Source organism: Podarcis bocagei (assembly GCF_964188305.1).
Source record: "Podarcis bocagei genome assembly, chromosome: W".
Classification (NCBI taxonomy): Eukaryota; Metazoa; Chordata; class Lepidosauria; order Squamata; family Lacertidae; genus Podarcis; species Podarcis bocagei.
In genome coordinates this window covers 38,029,007-38,050,531 of record NC_138131.1, presented here as the reverse complement: position 1 = coordinate 38,050,531, position 21,525 = coordinate 38,029,007, and the positions used below count along the sequence as shown (strand labels likewise).

The following is a 21,525-nucleotide window of genomic DNA, read 5'->3' as shown; positions in this document are numbered from 1 at the left end:
TATGAAGATCTGCTAGTAAAAACAGAAAATGGATGGAAGATATGAAGAGATAAAGAATAAACTGACAGGTTGGATCCAATTTCACCAAATTAATGCTATGTGGACTGAAGATAAAAAGAATGGGATGAACAGAAAAAAATCCAGATTCCAGGTAGAAATATTAGAAAACAAATCAAAACTCCTATCAAAAATGTACAGCCAGTTGCTTGAATGGGACACCAAAGATGAAGAAATAAAGGAAGTAATGGTGAAATGGGGAATAGACTTTGGATACAACATAGAGTTTGATAAGTGGAAAAAACTCTGGAATAAAGGTATGAAATTCTCGGCATGTACAACACTTAGAAAGAACATGGATAAAATGATGTACAGGTGGTACATCACGCCTGTAAAACTAGAAAAAATGTACAAAACCGGAGACAAATCATGCTGGAAATGTAAGATTAAGGAAGGCAATTTTTATCACATGTGGTGGTCGTGTGAGGTAATTAGAAAGTTTTGGGAATCATAGAATCATAGAGTTGGAAGAGACCACAAGGGCCATCGAGTCCAACCCCCTGCCAAGCAGGAAGCACCATCAGAGCACTCCTGACATATGGTTGTCAAGCCTCTGCTTAAAGACCTCCAAAGTAGGAGACTCCACCACACTCCTTGGCAGCAAATTCCACTGCCGAACAGCTCTTACTGTCAGGAAGTTCTTCCTAATGTTTAGGTGGAATCTTCTTTCTTGTAGTTTGGATCCATTGCTCCGTGTCCGCTTCTCTGGAGCAGCAGAAAACAACCTTTCTCCCTCCTCTATGTGACATCCTTTTCTATATTTGAACGTGGCTATCATATCACCCCTTAACCTCCTCTTCTCCAGGATAAACATGCCCAGCTCCCTTAGCCGTTCCTCATAAGGCATTGTTTCCAGGCCTTTGACCATTTTGGTTGCCCTCCTCTGGACACGTTCCAGTTTGTCAGTGTCCTTCTTGAATTGTGGTGCCCAGAACTGGATACAGTACTCCAGGTGAGGTCTGACCAGAGCAGAATACAGTGGCACTATTACTTCCCTTGATCTAGATGCTATACTCCTATTGATGCAGCCCAGAATTGCATTGGCTTTTTTAGCTGCCGCGTCACACTGTTGGCTCATGTCAAGTTTGTGGTCAACCAAGACTCCTAGATCCTTTTCACATGTACTGCTCTCAAGCCAGGTGTCACCCATCTTGTATTTGTGCCTCTCATCTTTTTTGCCCAAGTGCAATACTTTACATTTCTCCCTTTTAAAGTTCATCTTGTTTGTTTTGGCCCAGTTCTCTAATCTGTCAAGGTCGTTTTGAAGTGTGATCCTGTCCTCTGGGGTGTTAGCCACCCCTCCCAGTTTGGTGTCATCTGCAAATTTGATCAGGATGCCCTTGAGTCCATCACCCAAGTCGTTGATAAAGATGTTGAATAAGACCGGGCCCAAGACAGAACCCTGTGGCACCCCACTAGTCACCCTTCTCCAGGATGAAGAGGAACCATTGATGAGCACCCTTTGGGTTCGGTCAGTCAGCCAGTTACAAATCCACTGAGTGGTAGCATAGTCAAGACCACATTTTACCAGCTTCTTTACAAGAATATCATGGGGCACCTTGTCAAATGCCTTGCTGAAATCAAGGTAGGTTACATCCGCTGCGTTCCCTTCATCTACCAAGCTTGTAATTCTGTCAAAAAACGAGATCAGGTTAGTCTGACATGACTTATTTTTCAGAAATCCATGCTGACTATTGGTGATCACAGCATTCCTTTCTAGGTGCTCACAGACTGTTTGCTTCATGATCTGCTCCAGAATCTTCCCTGGTATTGATGTCAGACTGACTGGGCGGTAATTATTTGGGTCCTCTCTTTTCCCCTTTTTGAAAATAGGGACAACATTTGCCCTCCTCCAGTCTGCCGGGACTTCGCCTGTTCTCCAGGAATTCTCAAAGATGACTGCCAGTGGTTCTGAGATCACATCTGCCAGTTCTTTTAATACTCTTGGATGCAGTTCATCTGGCCCTGGAGACTTGAATACATCTAAACTAGCCAAGTATTCTTGTACTATCTCCTTAGTTATTCTGGGCTGTGTTTCCTTTGCTGAATCATTTGCTCCAAATTCTTCAGGTCGGGCATTGTTTTCTTTATCGGAGAAGACTGAGGCAAAGAAGGCATTGAGGAGTTCAGCCCTTTCTGTGTCCCCTGTTTGCATTTCACCATCTTCTCCTCTGAGTGACCCCACTGTTTCTTTGTTCTTCCTTTTGCTACGAACATACCCATAAAAGCCTTTTTTGTTGCTTTTAACCTCTCTAGCAAGCCTGAGTTCATTCTGTGCTTTAGCTTTTCTGACTTTGTGTCTAGACGTGCTGGCTATTTGTTTGAATTCCTCTTTGGTGGTTCCCCCCCTTTTCCATTTTTTGTACACATCCTTTTTTAATCTTAACTCAGCTAAAAGTTCTTTAGATAGCCACCCTGGCTTCTTTAGGCACCTTCCATGTTTCCGTCTCATTGGTATTGCCTGACGTTGTGCTTTTACTATCTCCCTCTTAACAAACTCCCAGCCATCATGAACTCCCTTTCCTTTTAGTATTACTGTCCATGGGATCTCACCCAGCACTTCCCTAAGTTTTATGAAGTCGTTCCAGTAGTAGATAGGTAGCCGTGTTGGTCTGCCATAGTCAAAATAAAAAAAATTCCTTCCAGTAGCACCTTAAAGACCAACTAAGTTAGTTCTTGGTATGAGCTTTCGTGTGCATGGTATCTGAAGAATTGTGCATGCACATGAAAGCTCATACCAAGAACTAACTTAGTTGGTCTTTAAGGTGCTACTGGAAGGAATTTTTTTTAATTTTTTTATGAAGTCGACTATCTTAAAGTCAAGAAATTGAGTCCTAGTATGCTTGGCTGCTCCTTTCCGCTGTATAGTAAACGTCAGAAGAGCATGATCACTCGCGCCTAAAGATCCTTCCACTTCTACCCCACTAACCAGGTCATCAACATTGGTTAGGACCAGATCTAAAATGGCTGTTCCTCTTGTTGCTTCTCCCACTTTCTGGACAATGAAGTTGTCTGCAAGGCCAGTGAGGAATCTGTTTGACCTTATGCTCTTGGCTGAGTTTGACATCCAACAAATATCCGGGTAATTGAAGTCCCCCATTACTACTATCTCCCTTCCTTTTGCATGCTTGGCCATCTGTTCCAGGAAGGCATCATCTATGTCCTCTGTTTGGCTTGGGGATCTATAGTAAACTCCCACAATGAGGTCACTGTTAGTCTTCTCTCCCTTAATTTTGACCCAAATGTTCTCACTTTGGCTTTGAGGTTCTAAATCTTGGATTTACAATGAACTAAAAAAATCTATTTACAATGGACTTCCGGGTTAGCGCGAAAAGGTTAATGGTGGATTCCCTCCGAGCTCCGGAGGGAATCGACTCCGTGGAGGACGGGTCGTGCCGTGCCGGCGACATGGGGACCCTCAGAAACCACAGGCGCTGAAGCCTGTGGACTTGGTGACTCGGCGGGCACCATTTGCACCCCCCGACCCGCGAATAAGCCTTTTTAAAGGCTTCGGAGCGGTGGACGGAGGGTGGCGTGGTGCTGAGAGTAGACCGCTTCTTCTACGGAGTGAAGCCGCAAGCCATGGCCGGAGAGCGCTGACTTCTTTCTTTGAACATTTGGATTGCAAAAGTAACAACCCGTGAGTAGTACGGAAATTGGACTTAAAAATCTCTTTTCTTTTGAATTTGGTACGATCGGGGGAGGTGTTAAAAGGAAGTCCGCCGTCCGCCCCCGTCCTGTAGACAATTTAAAGCAAGAATTGGATAACTAAGGTCGAGAGACCACTTCTCTCTTTGCGAGACAAAAGTTATTAATTTCACGATTTGGCATTAGAAGTATTTTGCTGGAGGATAAGAATTGATTTTTAGGAGCTGACGTGCAACCCCCCGGGATCCGGGAGCGATCCGCGAGAGAGCCTGTTGAGGAGTCATAAAGAGTTTGACAGCTGTCAAACGAGCTGTCAAAGTTAGAAAAATTTGCCTTTTGTTATTTCTGCTGGCTACTTTTTTTTTAATAAATTTTTATTGATTTTCATCTAGTTATACATTTTATCCAAAATACAACAGATTATAACCATTTTAGACTTCCTTCAGCGTCTCTGACAATCATTCATAATTATAACTTTAATACACATTCCCTTCTTTCATATTGCCATTTGTCCCTCCCTACCTTCATTATTTCTAATAAACAATACTTTTTTTTTTTACAGTGCCTCTTGAAACCCCACTAGCGTTGTATTTACACCACAAATATTTTCCAGATAACCCACAAATTTTCCCCAGTCCTCGATGAACTTTTGAACTTTGGTGTATCTAATTTTCCCAGTTAATTTGTCCAATTCCGCATAATCTGTCAGTTTTAATCTCCACTCTTCTACCGTTGGTGTTTCCTCTTGTTTCCACTTCTGAGCCAACACGATTCTGGCTGCCGTTACAGCGTATTGGGAAAGCTTACAGTCCTTTCTTCTTATGTCCTTTCCTACAATGCCTAGGAGAAAAGCTTCTGGTTTTTTCACAAAAGTATATCTTAACATTTTTTTCATTTCATTGTATATCTCTTCCCAAAAACTTTTCACTTTCTTACAATCCCACCACTGATGAAAGAACGTCCCTTCTTTATGTTTGCATTTCCAGCATTTGTTATCAACCTTATACATCTTTGCCAATTTTACGGGTGTCATGTACCATCTGTAAAGCATTTTCATCACATTCTCTTTCAGTAACGTACATGCCGTAAATTTTATATTTTCTCTCCACAGCTTTTCCCAATCCTCAAATTGAACATTGTATCCAAAATCCTTTGCCCACTGTACCATCACCGATTTCACCTCTTCATCCTTCGTGTACCACTCCAACAGTATTTTATACATTTTTGACAGAGTTTTATACTCATTATTAATTATGTCCTTTTGGAAACTTGATTCCTTCTCCGCATAACCTTTTTCCTTCAAATCTTTTTTAAACCTTTCATTTACTTGGAAATAATGCAGCCAGTCATATGTGTACTCTTTAACTTGATCATATGGTTTTAGTTTCCATTTCCCTCCTTCATTGGTTACCAGTTCTCCATATGTACCCCACTTTCCTCTCATATTAATTTTCTTAACACTCATTATCTCTAGCGGGGATAACCAATGTGGGACTTTTGGTTCCAGTATGTTTTTATATCTGTCCCAAACCTCTATTAATGGACCTCTGAAGATGTGATTTCCAAATCCTTTGTGAACCCTCTTTTTGTCGTACCATAGGTACGCGTGCCACCCAAATTTGTTATTATAACCTTCAAGGTCTAATAATTCTTTATTTTCTAACTTTATCCATTCTTTTAACCAGCATAAACATGCTGCCTCATAATACAGTCTCATGTCTGGCAGGGCGAAGCCACCTCTTTCTTTTGCGTCCGTTAGTAGCTTAAATTTTATTCTAGGCTTCTTCCCTTACCAGACATATATTGAGATCACCTTTTGCCATTCTTTAAAAATACCTATACCCTTTATTATGGGTATAGTCTGAAATAAAAATAACAACTTAGGTAGCACCGTCATCTTTACCATAGATATTCTTCCCCAAAATGATAGTCTCATTCTGGCCCACACCTCCAGATCTTTCGTTATTCCCTTCCAGACTGGGATATAATTATTTTGATATAAGTCAGTATTCTTAGGTGATAGCCAAATTCCCAAATATTTAACCTTTTTTACCACCTCAATCTCCGTTCGTTGCTGCATTAGTTCAATCAGGTCTTGTTCCATATTTTTTACAATCATTTTGGTCTTTCTCTTGTTCAATCTGAATCCTGCCAGCCTTCCGAATTGCTCCATCTCGTCCAATACCTCCTTTATACTTTCTATTGGTTCTTCCATAGTCAATACCAAATCGTCTGCGAAGGCTTTAACTTTGTATTCATTTAAACCTACTGTTACCCCTTTTATTTGCTTATTTTGTCTAATTGCATTTAAGAAGACTTCCAGAACCGTTATAAATAATAGTGGCGAAAGTGGGCATCCCTGTCTTGTTCCTTTGGATATTTTTATGTCTTCAGTAATAACATTATTCACTATCAATTTTGCTCTCTGTTCTGTATAAATTGCCTTTATGCCATTGAAGAACTCTTGACCCACCTCCATATGTTCTAAGTTTTTCAACATAAATTCCCAAATTACATTATCGAAGGCCTTCTCTGCATCCACAAAGATTAAGCTTGCTTGTTTATCACACCTATCAGACAGATATTCAATAACATTAATTATATTTCTTATATTATCTCTCATTTGTCTGCCTGGTAGGAAACCTGCTTGATCTTTATGTATAAGTTTTATTAATATCTTTTTCAATCTCTTCGCTAGGATTCCTGCAAAGATCTTATAATCTGTGTTTAGTAGTGAAATAGGCCTGTAATTCTTAACTTGGGTTAGATCCGAATCTTGTTTTGGGATTATTGTAATAAATGCTTCTTTCCATGTTTCTGGAATGTCCCTTTCTTTTAGAATGTTATTCATTACTTCAGTCAACGGGGCCATCAACACATCTTTCATTTCTTTATAATAACTGGATGTAAACCCGTCCGGGCCCGGTGTTCTGCTGGCTATTTTTGATACATTTGACTTCAAGTCGTTGAAAATAAAGAAGAAACAAAAAAAAAGTAACTTGACTGTTGGAGAAAGAGTACTAAGTAACTAGAATCCCTCTAGAGGGGGTTCTGAGACATTACAATGGCTGCAGATGGGAAAATACAGGCTGAGTTGGATAGAATGTTTTTTCTCTTGGGAAAGTTACAAGATCAGAGTGAAGTTTTGGCTACAGATGTAACGACCTTGAACTCTAAAGCAAATAAACTTGTTGATTGTGCCAAGGACTTGACTCAAGAAAATTTTGCAGCTGAACAAGAAGAGATATGCGCTGATTCAGAGGAGTGGGAAGGAGGAGCTGAAATGCCGCAGGTGAAAAAGGACAACCAGAGGCCTGTAAAAATGGATTACAAGGAAAACAAGACCTGGATGATGAGAATTTGGTTTGAATTTGAGAATGAAGATTGGAGAGATCTCCCCATGGGGAGATCGGAAGACATATGGATTACAAATTTGATTAAGACGAAAGTTGGAGCTTTTGGGACACTTGGACTTAAAAGGAATAAGAAACATGATTTGGGCTCCACTTTTGAATATGGAGGTCTGGTTGGAAGAAACATAGACCCTATTGGGACAGAGCTTCTCCGAGACTCGATGTCCAACATAAAGGACTACCAACAAAACCGAGGGACTGAGAGAGATTTGAGGGTCTCGGACGTGAGGGATCCAGGCTGAGAACTGATAGACTGATGGATATTCTTTGGGGATCGAAACCGGGAAAGGGGGAGGGGCGAGAGTTTTGGAATCCAAAGGGTGTATAATTATGTGTTGTTTTTTGTTATTATGTTTTGTAATTAATATAAAAATTGGGAAATTTGTGGAAGGGAACTTGGGTCGACCTTAGAAAAGGACATAATTGATGAGTATTGTGGTTTAATCGAGGTTTATAAGTTAAATTTGGTTAATTAAGAAGAATTAAGTAAAATATTAATAAGGTAAAAGTTGGAGATAAGAACTTGCTGAGTTAACTATTGGAATTGGGATGCAAGAAGGGGAGTTGTGGGGAAGTCAGGGAAAGTGGTTAAGAAATTAAGGATTTGAAATTATATATGTTTGTCTTTGTGTTTGTATGTCTGTATTGTGTATTGTGTATTGTGTATTGTGTGTGTTTATATAAATTGTGCAAACCCAATAAAAATTTTATATAAAAAAAAATCTATTTACAATGAACTAAAAAAAATATTTAAATATACCTTCACAAAAATCCCTGAGGCCTTCCTTCTGGGGATAATTGGAGAAGAAATTAAAAAGGAAGACCAAACACTTTTCCAATATGCAACAGTGGCTGCTAGAACACTAATAGCACAAAATTGGAAGACATCAAAAATCCCAACTATAAACAAGTGGCAAGCTAAATTATTTGATTATATAGAATTGGCAAAAATGACACAGAAAATAAGAAACCAAAAAGGTACAAAGTTTAATAATGAATGGAATAAATTTATGACATATATTGAAACAGATGTAAAAAATCTAAAAATCACAGTAGGCTCGATATAATGCTTGCGACGTAAAGAGGTTTAAGAAAACGAAACTGCAGATAGAAAACTTCTTGTAACATATCCCGAAACCGAGTTGAAGGAAGTCAATTGTTGTTGTGTGATTTAGTTATTTAGTTATTGTAAGTTTAATTTGTTGGTGTCTTTTGTTATGTAATGTTTTTCCTTTTTTTGCTTTTTTGTGTTTTGTTTGTCTTTTTTGTTGTTTTAATGTTTGGTGTTGTATAATTGAAGCTAATTAACAAATATATATATATATTGACTTTGGAAATACTAAACTCAGTATTGAGGAATGAAGAAGAAATTAAAGGAATTACCCTGAGCCAAAAGGCTTTCAAAGTGAAAGCCTTTGCAGATGATTTAATCATTACAGTAGAAGACCCAGAATCGAGTATACCTAAAGCGTTGGAAAAAATATCAGCATTTGGTGAGGTTTCTGGATTGTACTGGATTTAAACTCAACAGATCAAAAACAAAACTAATGATTAAAAATTTAAGGGGTTAGGAGAAAAAGGAGCTACAGGATAAAACGGGTTTGATGATAGTGAAAGAAGCAAAATATCTCAGAATTGAAATAACATTGTAAAATATTAACCTTTTTTGATGATAATTATAATAAATTTTGGAAAGAATTTTTTTAAAAATTGGAAATTTGGACCAAACTAAAACTTTCATTTTGGGGGAAAATCTTGGTAATAAAAATGAATGTGCTCCCCAAAATGATCTTCCTTTTTTCAAATGATCCCGATTATAGGGAAAATTGAATGTTTAGATAGGTGGAGAAAAGATTTGACAATGTTTATCTGGGTGAGTAAGAAATCCCATATAAATAACAAATTACTGATGGGTAAGAGAGAGGGAGCTTTGCACTTCTAAATTTAAGAAAGTATTACGAGGCAGCGTTCCTGACGTGGATTAAGGATTGGATCTTGTTAGAGAAGACAGATTTACTGGACTTGGAGAGTTACAACAACAGATATGGGTGGCTTCTTCTTTTTCTTCTTTGGCGATCACTTGTAGCCGAGTAAGATTGTCTTCCATAGACACGGTTTTAACAATGAGTCCGTAAGTGACTGTGGAGGCCAATTCTGGACCCACATGTCCTTCCACAGTGGGGACATTGATTTCCGGGCAGGAGTTGATCACGGTGTGGATTTGCCAAGCGTGCCTTCCTCTTAGCACGTTTCTCCCTTGCATCCTGAGTTTGAGTGTCTTCAAAGCCCAGGACACCTTTGGTAAAGGCTGTTCTCCAACTGGAGCGCTCACAGGCCAGTATTTCCCAGTTGTCAGTGTGCATGCCTACCTTGGCTACAATAAAGTCAAAGTCCACAGTGGGTTTACTAATCCTATAGTTAGGAATGCCCTCTATAAGGTGTGGACTGATACCAACCATTACTTGAACCTCAAACGCCATGGTGGCTGTCCCCATTAGAGGCCTTTGCAGTTAAAAATATAAATATGAATAGCAATTGGGGAACTTACAGCCAACTACTAAAAGAAGATCAAGGGCAAATGAAATTGAAATCATTTGAAGAGATAAGGCATTATCTCACCGATTGGGTACAATACCACCAGTTAAATAATGTATTTAATTCAGATAAAAAAATAGGTTTCGGAAAAGAAGAATCCAAATTACAAATTATATTATTAAAGAACAATAAGAAATTATTATCTAAAATTTAAGATCTATTACTTGAATGGGACCTGAAAGATGAGCAAGTAAAAGGTGTTATGGTAAAATGGGCCCAGGACATCAGCCACACAATGCAGATGGAGCAGTGGGAAAAACTTTGGAGACCAGACATCAGATTTACCGCCTGTTACACCATTATGGAAAATCTGGTAAAAATGTTATATAGGTGGTATATGACACCCTCTAAATTAGTCAAGGTATATAAACTAAAATCCAACCTGTGTTGGAAATGTAATAAAATTGAGGGGACAATGTTCCATGTATGGTGGGGATGTGAGAAAGTTAAGAACTTCTGGGGATGTATCCATGAAGAATTAAAGAAAAAAAAGTTCGAAATTTCTAGAGAGAAGAAACTGGAGGCGTTCCTATTAGGTATTTTAGGAAATGACATCCCACAGGATAAGAAAAGGATGTTTTTATATGCCACAGTCACAGCCAGATTGCTACCTGCTAGAAATTGGAAAGGAGACATCATTCCCACTAAAGAAGATTGGATAGGTGGAAGTCGGTTTAAGATGGCGACTGAGACAGCAGCCTAGTTAGAGCTCCTGTCTTTCGTTAAGCTTTTAAGTAGTTTTTAATCACTTCCTAATTCTAATTTTATATTTTTAACGTTTTACTGGCTGCCTCATCACCTCGCCTTGCTTTTAGTTTATTGTTTTATTGTTTTACTGCTCAACCTGAGAAAAGACGCCGAGAAACAAGGAGCGGCTGAATCTGAAGGAAACCTGGGCGCAGGGGAGGAACAACAAAGCTTGCCAGGAGGATTTCTGTACAAGAAGGAAGATTAATAGCTGAATGAAACCTGTTGTGAACTCTTACTGTAGCCGAGTGAGTATAACTCCCTAAAGGAAAAGAACGTGAATAGAGTGAAATCCTTGGGAGGAATGAAAAACTGCTTACCTGATAAGGGCCTGGGGAGGCCTTGGAACCTCTCCCTTTTACCCAAAACTGACTTGCGGGGAGCCCTGTGATGGAGCTAATGATCCTAGTTTAGTTTAATTAAGTTTACTGTATTTTTGGTTTTACTGTATTTCTGGTTTTTATGGAAGCCGCCCAGAGTGGCTGGGGAGGCCCAGCCAGATGGGCGGGGTATAAATAATAAATTATTATTATTATTATTATTTTAACTCAAAGTTTTAAGGTACTGAGACCCTGAAAGAAGATATATTTATGTATATTTTAAAATCCTTTTTAAGCATCTTGATTATTACCGGGGGAGTACCAGAGCCTCTGCGGTAATCACCTTGCAGCAATTGAAGAAGTAAACTCACCCCTGCCTCTCCACCAGGTTGTCTCTCTTCTCTTTTGCAAATACCTCCTGTCTATTATCTCAGTCAACGCACTGTAGCGTGTTTATTACAACAATAAAGGAATAACTTACAAATTTACAACTTTAAGGAAACAATGGTGACGACCAGGAGCGGCTGCAAAACCTCAGGCTTCTCTCTGAAGGCTGTAAGACCCACCTTTAAAAGAGCCACTCTAAAGAAAGCACAAACAAAAATAACTTGCTTTTACATGAACAGAGCAAAATGTGGGACAAATGAGGAAATGACTGAAATCAATGAGAATAAGAACAAGAAGGGAAGAGAAATCCTACTCTTTCCTACCAATCTCTCTTACAGCCATAATGAAGGACTAGTTATGCAAAGAAAGGAGTGTACTAAAAGCAGCGACAAAAGCCTAAATATATTGGAAGCAACACAAAATATCCTCAATACAGCCGATGAAGCATCCCCGAAATTGAAAGCCAAACCCCAAGCTCCCCCCGAACCATCGCTAGACCAAAAAATGGAGGAAGTAATGTTAAAACAAATTTCAGAATTGGCCTCGGAAAATATTAAACCTTCGAAAGACTCTTATCCTCATTCCCACGAGCCAAATGAAGAGGGTCTCTCAACCATCAAATGGCTAGTGCTTCTTACTGAGGACATTGAATCCATAAAGTCCTACTTGGACATTTGCACAAAAATTCTTACCATCATGGCTGACTCCTGTAAAACTCTCTGGAGAAAACCCGTCGGAATACCTGAAGAATCGGAAAATAATCATGGCCTCACCTCCACCCTCTGCAGAAGTGGCCCACTAAGGAAGGGTAAGAAAGCCTGCAGAACTAATGCTTGTAAAAGGAGATCCAGAGTTGTTAAAAATGTTAAAAAAAGGAAAAACATAAAAAATCTTAAGACAGTGCATTATAAAAAAATGGTTTTTAAAAAGCTTTTTAACCTACTCGAGTGCATATCAGCCTCTGGGACTAGAGGGAACCTGGTGAAGTCTTTAGCCAAGAAGACAGTTAAACAGGATTTGCCCCCAAACGTCTGTGCTGATAAAGCCCAGGATTGTCTAAAACCTTCAGCACTTGCTCCACCACCAAGCTCTAAGCAAGATTTATTACCCCAAGATCCATGGTCCTACGTTTTAACCATAGACAACTCCAAAACCAATAAGGAGAGCATTCCAACAAATAAGAACTGGAAGCTGGTGTTGCTTCAAAACAAGCTTGTTTTTTCAAGCTATCCTAAGCCTCCAGGACTTTTATCTCAAGAGGATCGCAAAGTCCATCTACTGAACTTCCTTAAAGCATACATGCCAGGTATTTTGAGTAATCCCTCGGAGTTGGACCAAGTGGAATATCTATATTTTGATGGCTTGCTTGCCAGGGCGGTGGTTACATTCCATGATCGGAGACTGGCAAAACTGATATATAAACATAGAGAATACCTAAAGACAAGTGGTGTAAAAATATCAAGGTTCTTTAAAAATGAGACCTCCCCTATCCCACTACTCCCCAGTTCTGCAACCTCGACTGCAGCACGTCATCAAAAGGCTGAATACCACACTTTAATTGATTTAAAATCCACTGAGGACTCACCTAATCACCTTCCAGAGTTGCTCACTAATGACCTTCAAAGACCAGACTCTCCCGGGACTTCGTATGAGGAGAGCCAAGGTAATGGGCACAAACGAGAGCTTCAAAAACTAAAAAGGAAAGATGCCCACCTGCAAGACCTGCAACTTCAAGAGAATGAAGATGAGGATCTTTTCTCCGTGGAAGAAAATACCTTAATTAGGCAATTTTGCCATTTTCCATCTCCGGTGCAGACTGAAATATTAGAAAGATTGGATATGCTAAGGGTTAAGCTGGCTGGGAGAGAAATAATCAAGGAAATCAATGTGGACGTCCATAAAAAGGACCAGACTTCCTATAATTTGAACCCAATACAAGAACAAAACCCAGCGGCCTGTCGGCCATGTTGCCTCCAGACAATGGCTGAGATTAACCTACCCTCAATTAAGGAAGCCCGGCACACTGAAGAGAACACTACACCACCTCCAATAAGGAGAACCATCCCGAAGGTGAACTCACCAGGCTCTTGGGACAAGCTGAGGTACCTAGATGAGGCAGAATTAGGCCACAATCAGGTACCGGAAAAATACCTACGGAAAGAGACAACACACTTCAAAGGCCCGGTGACCACTAATGTCAGTATTCAACAGTCAACAGCCGAAACTATAGAACATTTGGCTAGTTTGCCATGTATGGAGAGCAATGGGCTGGCTCATAAAAAAGTAATCCCTAAAAGCACCTTGGGAAATAATTGACAAAGATCAGACCAGAGACAAACTCCAGCCGGCTCCCTATCTCCGCGGAAATCCGACACCATTAGATATGACCAGACTCAACCCTCACTCACAAATCAAGCAAAAGCAGTTCTTTCCTTGAAAGACGCATCCAACCCATCCCAGAGCCTTAAAATTGTCTCCTGGAATGTTAACGGCTGGGCGACAAAGCAAATGGATCCTGAAGCAATGAATTTCATCTCTTCTTTCGACATTGTGTGCCTCCAAGAGACCTGGTCCCAACAAAGTATCGCTCTCCCAAATTATTGCTCCTTTAGCTCCTGTGCTCGCAAACTAACCAACAGGGGTCGCCCCCAAGTTGGCCTCGCCTGTCTTATTTCAACCAGCTTACCTCTCACTATTTGCGAGGAAATTAAATCTTCCCCTTACTTTCTCACTATAAAGATCCATCTCCCAAAGATCAAAAGCCCATGGTTGTTAACTACAGTATACCTGCCCCCAGTAATTAACGATTCCGACCGCAATGAAAGGTGGTCTGAACTTTCGTCTTGGCTCCAAGATCTTCAAACAACTAACCCAGGACTCCCTCAAATCCTCTTAGGCGACTTTAATGCAAGAATAGGTCCCAACGACGATGATATAGTATCTTCCGCAGCACTCCTGGACACCCCCCTGCAGCCCCCCTGGGGAAACAGATGCTCTCTTGATCCTATAACAAATGCGTCGGGGAGACTGATGGCCCAATTGGCCATGGAAAACGATCTCTGCATCGCGAATGGCAACATTACTCCCTTGTCCTCGCAGCAATTAATGTGTATCACTCCCCGGGGAACCAGTGTTGCTGACTACATTTTACTGACGCCGGAGCTATTCTCAATTTCTACAAAAATGGAAGTGGCTGAATATTCTGGTGGTGACCACCTTCCATTGACTCTACTGTTAAACCTAACAGAGCCACCTTCAGTCCCCTCAAACTATAGAACCATGGTACAAAGCCACCCTGTATACAAAACAAAGAAATGGACAAGCCTCAGCTCCTCTCTTGCCCTGGACATACAAAAATCATTTGATATGTCTGCAGCTCCCTTTGATTCAATCCTGCCCGCTGATCAATATCGGAAATTACTTGATGCTTTCTCAACAATTTACACAACCACCACCTCGCCTACTCACCAACGCCTTTTCTCTGAATCGCCTTGGTTTGACAAGGAATGTAAAGCCCTAAGAAGGCGAATTAGGAAAATGGTCAGAATCATTAAATTTTCCAACGACCCCCAAACACGTGCAAAGCTCATAGATATTAAAAGGACATACAGAAACATGATTCATCGCAAGAAACAGCAGCACATCCTTGAGGCTTGGTCCACTCTTCGTTCGGCTGTAGAAAGGCATGACTCCCGCTCCTTCTGGCGCTTAGTCAGACCTTCGGCACCATTCAATCCAGCTACCCAGATTTCCGCTGATGAATGGATTGCCCATTATTCAACCAGTTTCGCTTCTTCAAATCTTCTTACAGATCTCCCTCAGTCCCCGTCGGACCTCTGTTCCTGCTCTCTTACTCCCACTTCCTCAATAAACTTTACCTCAACTCGCATTTCCAACATCATGATGTCAATGCGAAGGAATAAGGCCCCCGGCCCAGACATGGTCCCATTGGACCTTTTCCTGACTGATCCTATTTGGTGGAGCGAACACCTGACTCCTGTATTCACCGCTATCTCCTCCGCCCTAGACATCCCCGACTCCTGGAGAGAAGCTATAATAGTTCCGATCTTCAAAGGCGGCCAGCCAAACATCCCTAGGAACTATCGCCCCATCAGTTTATTATCCATCCCGGGGAAAATATTTGCCGCTGTTTTATTGGAGACACCTCTCTCATGGGTCCAGGAGAGGAACATTCTACCACTGGAACAGATTGGTTTCCGAAAGTCAGCGTCAATCATGGACCACTGTCTAACTCTTTATCACCTTGCCAGTAAATACACTGCTCCAAGGCAAGGCCACCTATTTGCCGCTTTCATGGACCTGGAGGCCGCCTTTGATTCCATTCCTAGGCAGAGATTATGGTCCAAACTTGCCCATTTGGGAATTGATCCGCACCTCCTCTCCCTAATTATTTCCCTTTATTCAAACACCACTGTCAGGGAACTGCCATCGGAGGAACAGGTGGGGAAAGGGCTCACGGAGGCTGGGAGGGACTCAACAGCTGAAGCAGGGACCAGCAGGGGGAGAGATGGGTCTCTGGAGGAGAGTCTCACAAAGGCTGAGAGAGACGCAGCAGCTAAAGCAGGAACTAGCAGGGAAAGGGGAGGATCTCTGAGGGAAAGCGAGCAAGAGGGAGGGCTCAGGGACACGTCCAGCGAGAACAGTGGGGAGGTGTCAGAAGCTCCCATAGGGAGACCTATTCCTCGCCGGAAGCTGTCACGCCGCGAGTCCCGAAGACGTGTTTCCGTTAAGGAGCTTTTATGCTGGAAGCGCTTCCGAAAACAACCACTGTCGGAATCTGCAAGTGACTAGAGCAGACATGTCTGAGGAGCTCTGTCACACACAGAGGTTTGTGGAGTTGCACAAACTCTGAGGGACTACGATTTTACGCACAAGCAGCTCATCATCCCATCACAACCACAGCCCGCGTCCGAAGTGGTCCCAACGGCTCCCTCACTACTCCATTTCCAACGGCCAAGGGCGTCCGACAAGGTTGTCTCTTGGCCCCTTTATTGTTTAATCTCTATCTTCACGATGCAATTTCCACTTTGAAGCTAGCATCTAAGTATCCTCCTCACTTAGCAGACCACCCCGTTGCTTCCCTTTTCTATGCTGATGATGCCGTCATCTTATCCAGAACAGTTGCGGACCTAGCAAATGCAGTTAATGCATTTATCGCCTATTGTAAGACGGAAGCTCTTAACATTAATTATAAAAAATCGAAAGTCCTCCACTTCACTCGTTCCCGCAAACTCAAGTTGGAGCTGCTTAAGATCACAGGTGGCTACTTAGAAAAGGTAAAAGCCTTTAAATATCTAGGCATAATATTCACTTATAATCTCTCCTGGACCACCCATCTACAATCTGCCTTTCTCGCTGCAACCACGACTTCTAACGCCATTGTCCGATTTTACCACCAGAAGGGCGGCAAACATCTTCCAGCAGCAATTCAAATATTTAATGCCAAAGTTGTCCCTAAATTATTATATGGATGCGAAGTATGAACTACAGCAATATCAGGTAACTTGGATCGCCCACTTCATATGTTTCTGAGATCTCTTTCCGGCGTCCCGAGATGTGTCTCAGGTGCAGCCCTACGACTCAAGTTCGCCCAGCCCTCAATTGTCAAACGAGCATGGAGTCGAGCCATTTCCTACAGCTTCCACCTATTAGCATCGGATGCTCGAATTAGAGGTGGTTTTTCCAATCTGATCCTAAGAGACATTCATAATTCCCCTTGGAAAACTACAATTAACCTCAAATTCCGCTCAATTTGAATTGTAAAACTGTTCTTAACTTAGAGTGTATCAGCCCGGCGGCCCTACCTCTAATCAAAAAGAAACTACAGCAACTTGACTTCTCTAACACAGCTTCCTATGCAAGAGGACCGTGTTCAGGCCTAGCCCTAGCTATTCCACCCCCTGAAGGGATCCCTCTATACTGCTTCACAATTTCTTCGGAGGCTAAGCGTAGGGCCTTTACCTGTGCCCGTCTCAACTGTTTTCCTACAGCAGTTCTGTCGGGTCGTTATTCCAGAGTTCCCATCACAAACAGAACATGCACCTGTAATGACACGACCCTGGAGACTATGGAACATGTAATGCTCTTCTGTAAAGATCTCGGTTTTTAACTCCCCTCGTGAATAAGCTTCATCTCCCAATCCAGCCTTGGATAGTGTCCCTCTTTTTGCAGGATTCTGATTGTTGGATTACCGAGATGACAGCTAACTTCCTGCTTAGTGTGATGAAGAGGAAAGCGGCACTAACTTCTTCCTTAACACCACAGCTGCAGTCGATACGCCGCACAACCGAACGAAATTCCAAGTAGCCTAATTGTACAAGGACAATCGAGTTAGGACATATCTGAGGAGCTGAAGGACCCTTTAACGGTCCTCCTCCAGCCTCAGCAGGTTTTTTTCTTTTTCTTTCTTTAAGTAATCGCCCAGGACGATATCTACCTTTATCTCCCCATCCCCATTTTATGTTGCTATTTCAATGTATATCATGCTATGGCCTCACGGCTAATGCAATAAAAAATCTATTTGAAGATTGGATAATTAAATTATGTGAATTTATAAGATTGGCCAAATTAATGGCAGCCATAAGAAATCAGTCCAACCAAAATCTAAGGAAGGAATGGCAATGTTTTGAGGACTATATGAAAAAACACTGCTCTAAGAATAATATATTGCTATGCGTAGAATAAGTATGTAAAGATGAATCAAACTAAGGTAAAATTAATAATGGATATATATTGGATAATACAAGACACAATGTTAAACTATTTATAGTATAAAGGATGTCAAGTTGTGGTGGAGGGAAGCTACACGGGTGAAAGTTTTAGTATTTCTTTATTTTTGTGTATATGGGTTTTGTTTTGTTTTTTTCCAAAGTATGATATGCAAAATGGAATAATTATTTTTCTTTTACTTTTTCATTTTGAATAAATAAAAAAGTTTTTTTAAAAAAGAAACTAGCTGTCAGCCATCATATACTATACCATAACATTTCCACATTAAGTAAGTTACTTGGCGTACAAGTTCTGTGAAAGGAATGATTTTACCTTAAGAGAGTGGACACTCAGACTGTTTTTAATTTGCTTGTATCGCTGCCCCCAATGATTATTAGTTACTTACCCTCTGTTGGTTTCTTCATGGCCTTCATTATGCACGGCATGAAGTCAATCTGCTTGTCTGGGCCAAACAACAACAAATCCATGGCTTGTTCTTCCAGCACCATCAACAACGTACAGATACCTACAACAATGCAAATGAGAAAGTTCAGAAGCTATCACTGGGTGTTGGCTTAACTCCCGATGTTAATCCACAACCAAAACAAAACCTACTTTTGTAATTGCACCTGCTAGCATGCCACTCAAACTTTTAATCTCTGGAGCCCTCTAGAGCTTGGGAATACAACTCCCATCATCCCTGGCAGCAGACCATATTGACTAGGGCTGATGGGAGTTGGGAGTCCAACAACATCTGGAGGGCATCATGTTAGCTTCCCCTGTTTTTCATTACACATTTCTTTGAACAGGTTGCACAAACATAGTTGAGATGGTGTAATTTTTAAAAATGATATATGCAACAGTTAAATGCCACAAAAAATGTCTGATACAGGTAAAGGAAGGAAAGTTTTCATTCTACAAGGAACAGGAGAAAAGGAGCCTCAGGGCCCAAGCCTGCAGCCCTCTAAATTCTATTAGACTACGATTCCCACCAGCCCCAACTGGCAAGCTAATAGTCCAAGATTATGAAAAACATATTCCAGCAACATCTAAGACCACAGGTTAGTAAGCTTTTAGCTATATGGACCAATGGTCAAATTCAGTGTAAGGTAGCTTTCCGTGTGTGTGTGTGTGTGTGTGTGTGTGTGTGTGTGTGCATGCATGCATGCATGCACTGGAGGGGAAGACACACAGACTGAGTGTGGGGTGGTTGTACCAAAAGACAAAAAGGTTTAGCCATCTCTGCTGTACTACAATGCTACCACTCTCTATAGAATGGTTCATGCCTAACATCTCAGCTTGCTTCTACTCACCTAGCCAGTAGTTTTTGTAACTGGTGGTATCATACAGATGGCGAGGCAACAAGATAAGATTCCCCTTCTCAACTATTGCAAGGTTATAAGTATCAGAGTTTTCAAAGTGGTCCAGCTCTATGACTCTGAACAAGCACGTCAACACTTCCTGGATGTTGTAATAGTCGTCCCTGTCCACCTTCCCCAGGCTCCTGGCTTTCAGGATGGCCCACTGACGAATCTGTGGGTTTGGAAGGACACTAGGAATTACTACAGTAAGGAATCACAACAGTAATTGTTAAGACAAATTGGGGCAGGAAGCAAGTTGGCATGAAAAGCAACTATTGTAAAGCGTAAGATAAAGGTTCAAATTCCAAACCAGACAGCCTAGATATCTATTTCTAGAAATGCTTATTTGAAGGTTGTGAACTTCCTAGCCTCCTCACTTCCCAACCACCCTAGACACTGAGGGACAAGAGACCACCTTTTAACAACAACCTTTAAAAAAAAAGATTCTGGGCAGAATTACTAAAAATAGAACTGTGTTAATAACAATGTAGAACAGTTTGGATGTTACTTTGGGTTGTATCCTGTGTCAGTCCTATGCAGAGCAGGATCACTGAAATTGATGGGCGCTGTCAAGGATGCGTATGGTTGCTCACGAGTAAACAGCCAGGACTCCGACCTGCCTTTTTATAGGTTTTATTTGGTGCAAACTATGTACAGTGCAGAAGTCCAAAGTTCATGTCTGCCTCAGTCAGTAGCAGATTCCAAGAGTGGGTTCTTCCGCCCCCCCATCATAAGAAGCTGGACACCCCCAATCTCCTCCTCTTTTCCTTATGTTTGATTCCCTTGCGAAAACTAGGCGACTGTTTCCCTATCGTTCCTGCCTCCCTCCCCCCTTTTGATGGCAGTCCTCTGACAGGCACGATCAACTTAGGTTTGTTAACTTCAATGGGTGTACTCTTAAGTATAAGTTAGTTCTCAATCAATCGCCTTTATTGGCATAGTAAGAGTATGTCGTATACATGGATTGGAAAACAACACAGGTAACAAAACATAGTAGGAGGCACTTTAGGATAAAACTGTCCAGACGTTGTGAGATACAAAGGTGGCTCTTAGGAGCTATGGTGACGTAATTTCATGGCGTCACTCCAAAATCTTGCTGCATTCTCCAAGTCATTCCTACAGTTATTCAACAGATAGGTCACCCTGGAAGAGCCCCTCCTTCAATAAGGGGGCCAAATACTAATCATTTATTTTTGCATAAACTGGGCAATGAAATAAAACGTGTGTGATAGATACAGCCTGTTTTGTGCCACAAGGGCAGTACCTTTCAGAATAAGGGATTTTCAAGAATCTAACATCTTACTAGATGGCAAGATGTGAAATCTTGAGAGGGAAATAGCTCTGCTTAGGTGGGGAGCATAAAGGTAATGTAAATATGGAGGGCCCTGGCCAAATGAGGGTAGAATTCCCAACCCCAATGGGGAACAGGTTTTATTGGCTGTACTGCTAAGGGCTTGGAATTCAATCTCTAGGATTCTGCACTTGATTGTCTGGAATGCTTCCAATTATGGGAGCATAAGCAGCGACTCGAGTGATAGGCCACATGTTCTGATTCTGCTTTCAATGCGAGCCAACCATTTGGAGTGGTGGGATTCCACCAGCATATGGAAAGTTAAAGAAGATGGATCAGACTTCTTTATATGCAAACTCGGCCAAGAGGAGCAAGGCCACCCAGTCATCCTGCTGGTAACTGACGTAACAACACAGGTACTGCTGCAGTGTGTTGCTGGTTCTCTCTGCCTCTCTGTTGGTCTCCGGATGATGAGCTGAAGAGAGGCACAGTTCCATGTCCAGAAGTTGCATGACCTTCTTACAGAACTGGGAGGTGAATTGGGTTCCTCTTTCAGACACAATTCGCTGTCGCAGACTGTGCAGCTTGAAGACATGATCTACGAAGAACTGGGCTGTCTCTTAGGCTGTTGGAAGCCCCTTGCAAGACACAAAATGTGCCATCTTGGTAAACAGGTCCACCACCACCCAGATCACAGTCTGCTGTCACAAGGACGGCAGTTCAGTAATGAAGTCCATGGCTATGGTCTCCCAGGGCCCCTGCGGTGTAGGCAGGGGTTGCAGTAGCCCCACCAGGGCTTCTTGAGGCCGCTTGGCACACTGACAGCTTTTGCAGGCGTGAACCTACTCCTTGACGTCCTCAGGCACCCACAGCCACAAAAACTGCCGCATCTGAGATTGTCAGCTTGCATCAAGGTGCACGCAGCAGGACACTGGGTCCCAGAGCACAACAAGTATTCAATTGCACAGCTTTACTTA

The 21,525-nt window shown here is 41.6% G+C and overlaps 1 protein-coding gene across 1 annotated transcript in view; it reads right to left on the bottom strand.

Moving 5' to 3' along the window:
* LOC308578078 (putative helicase senataxin) overlaps positions 1-21,525 on the bottom strand; it is a 287,528-nt gene that overhangs the window by 186,932 nt on the left and 79,071 nt on the right. Inside the window, exons 5-6 of the mRNA XM_081178360.1 lie at positions 19,210-19,429; positions 18,303-18,422 (exon numbers count right to left, since the gene is read on the bottom strand). Coding sequence (XP_081034486.1) covers positions 18,303-18,422; positions 19,210-19,429 — 340 coding nt within the window. The remainder of the gene's footprint in view (positions 1-18,302; positions 18,423-19,209; positions 19,430-21,525) is intronic.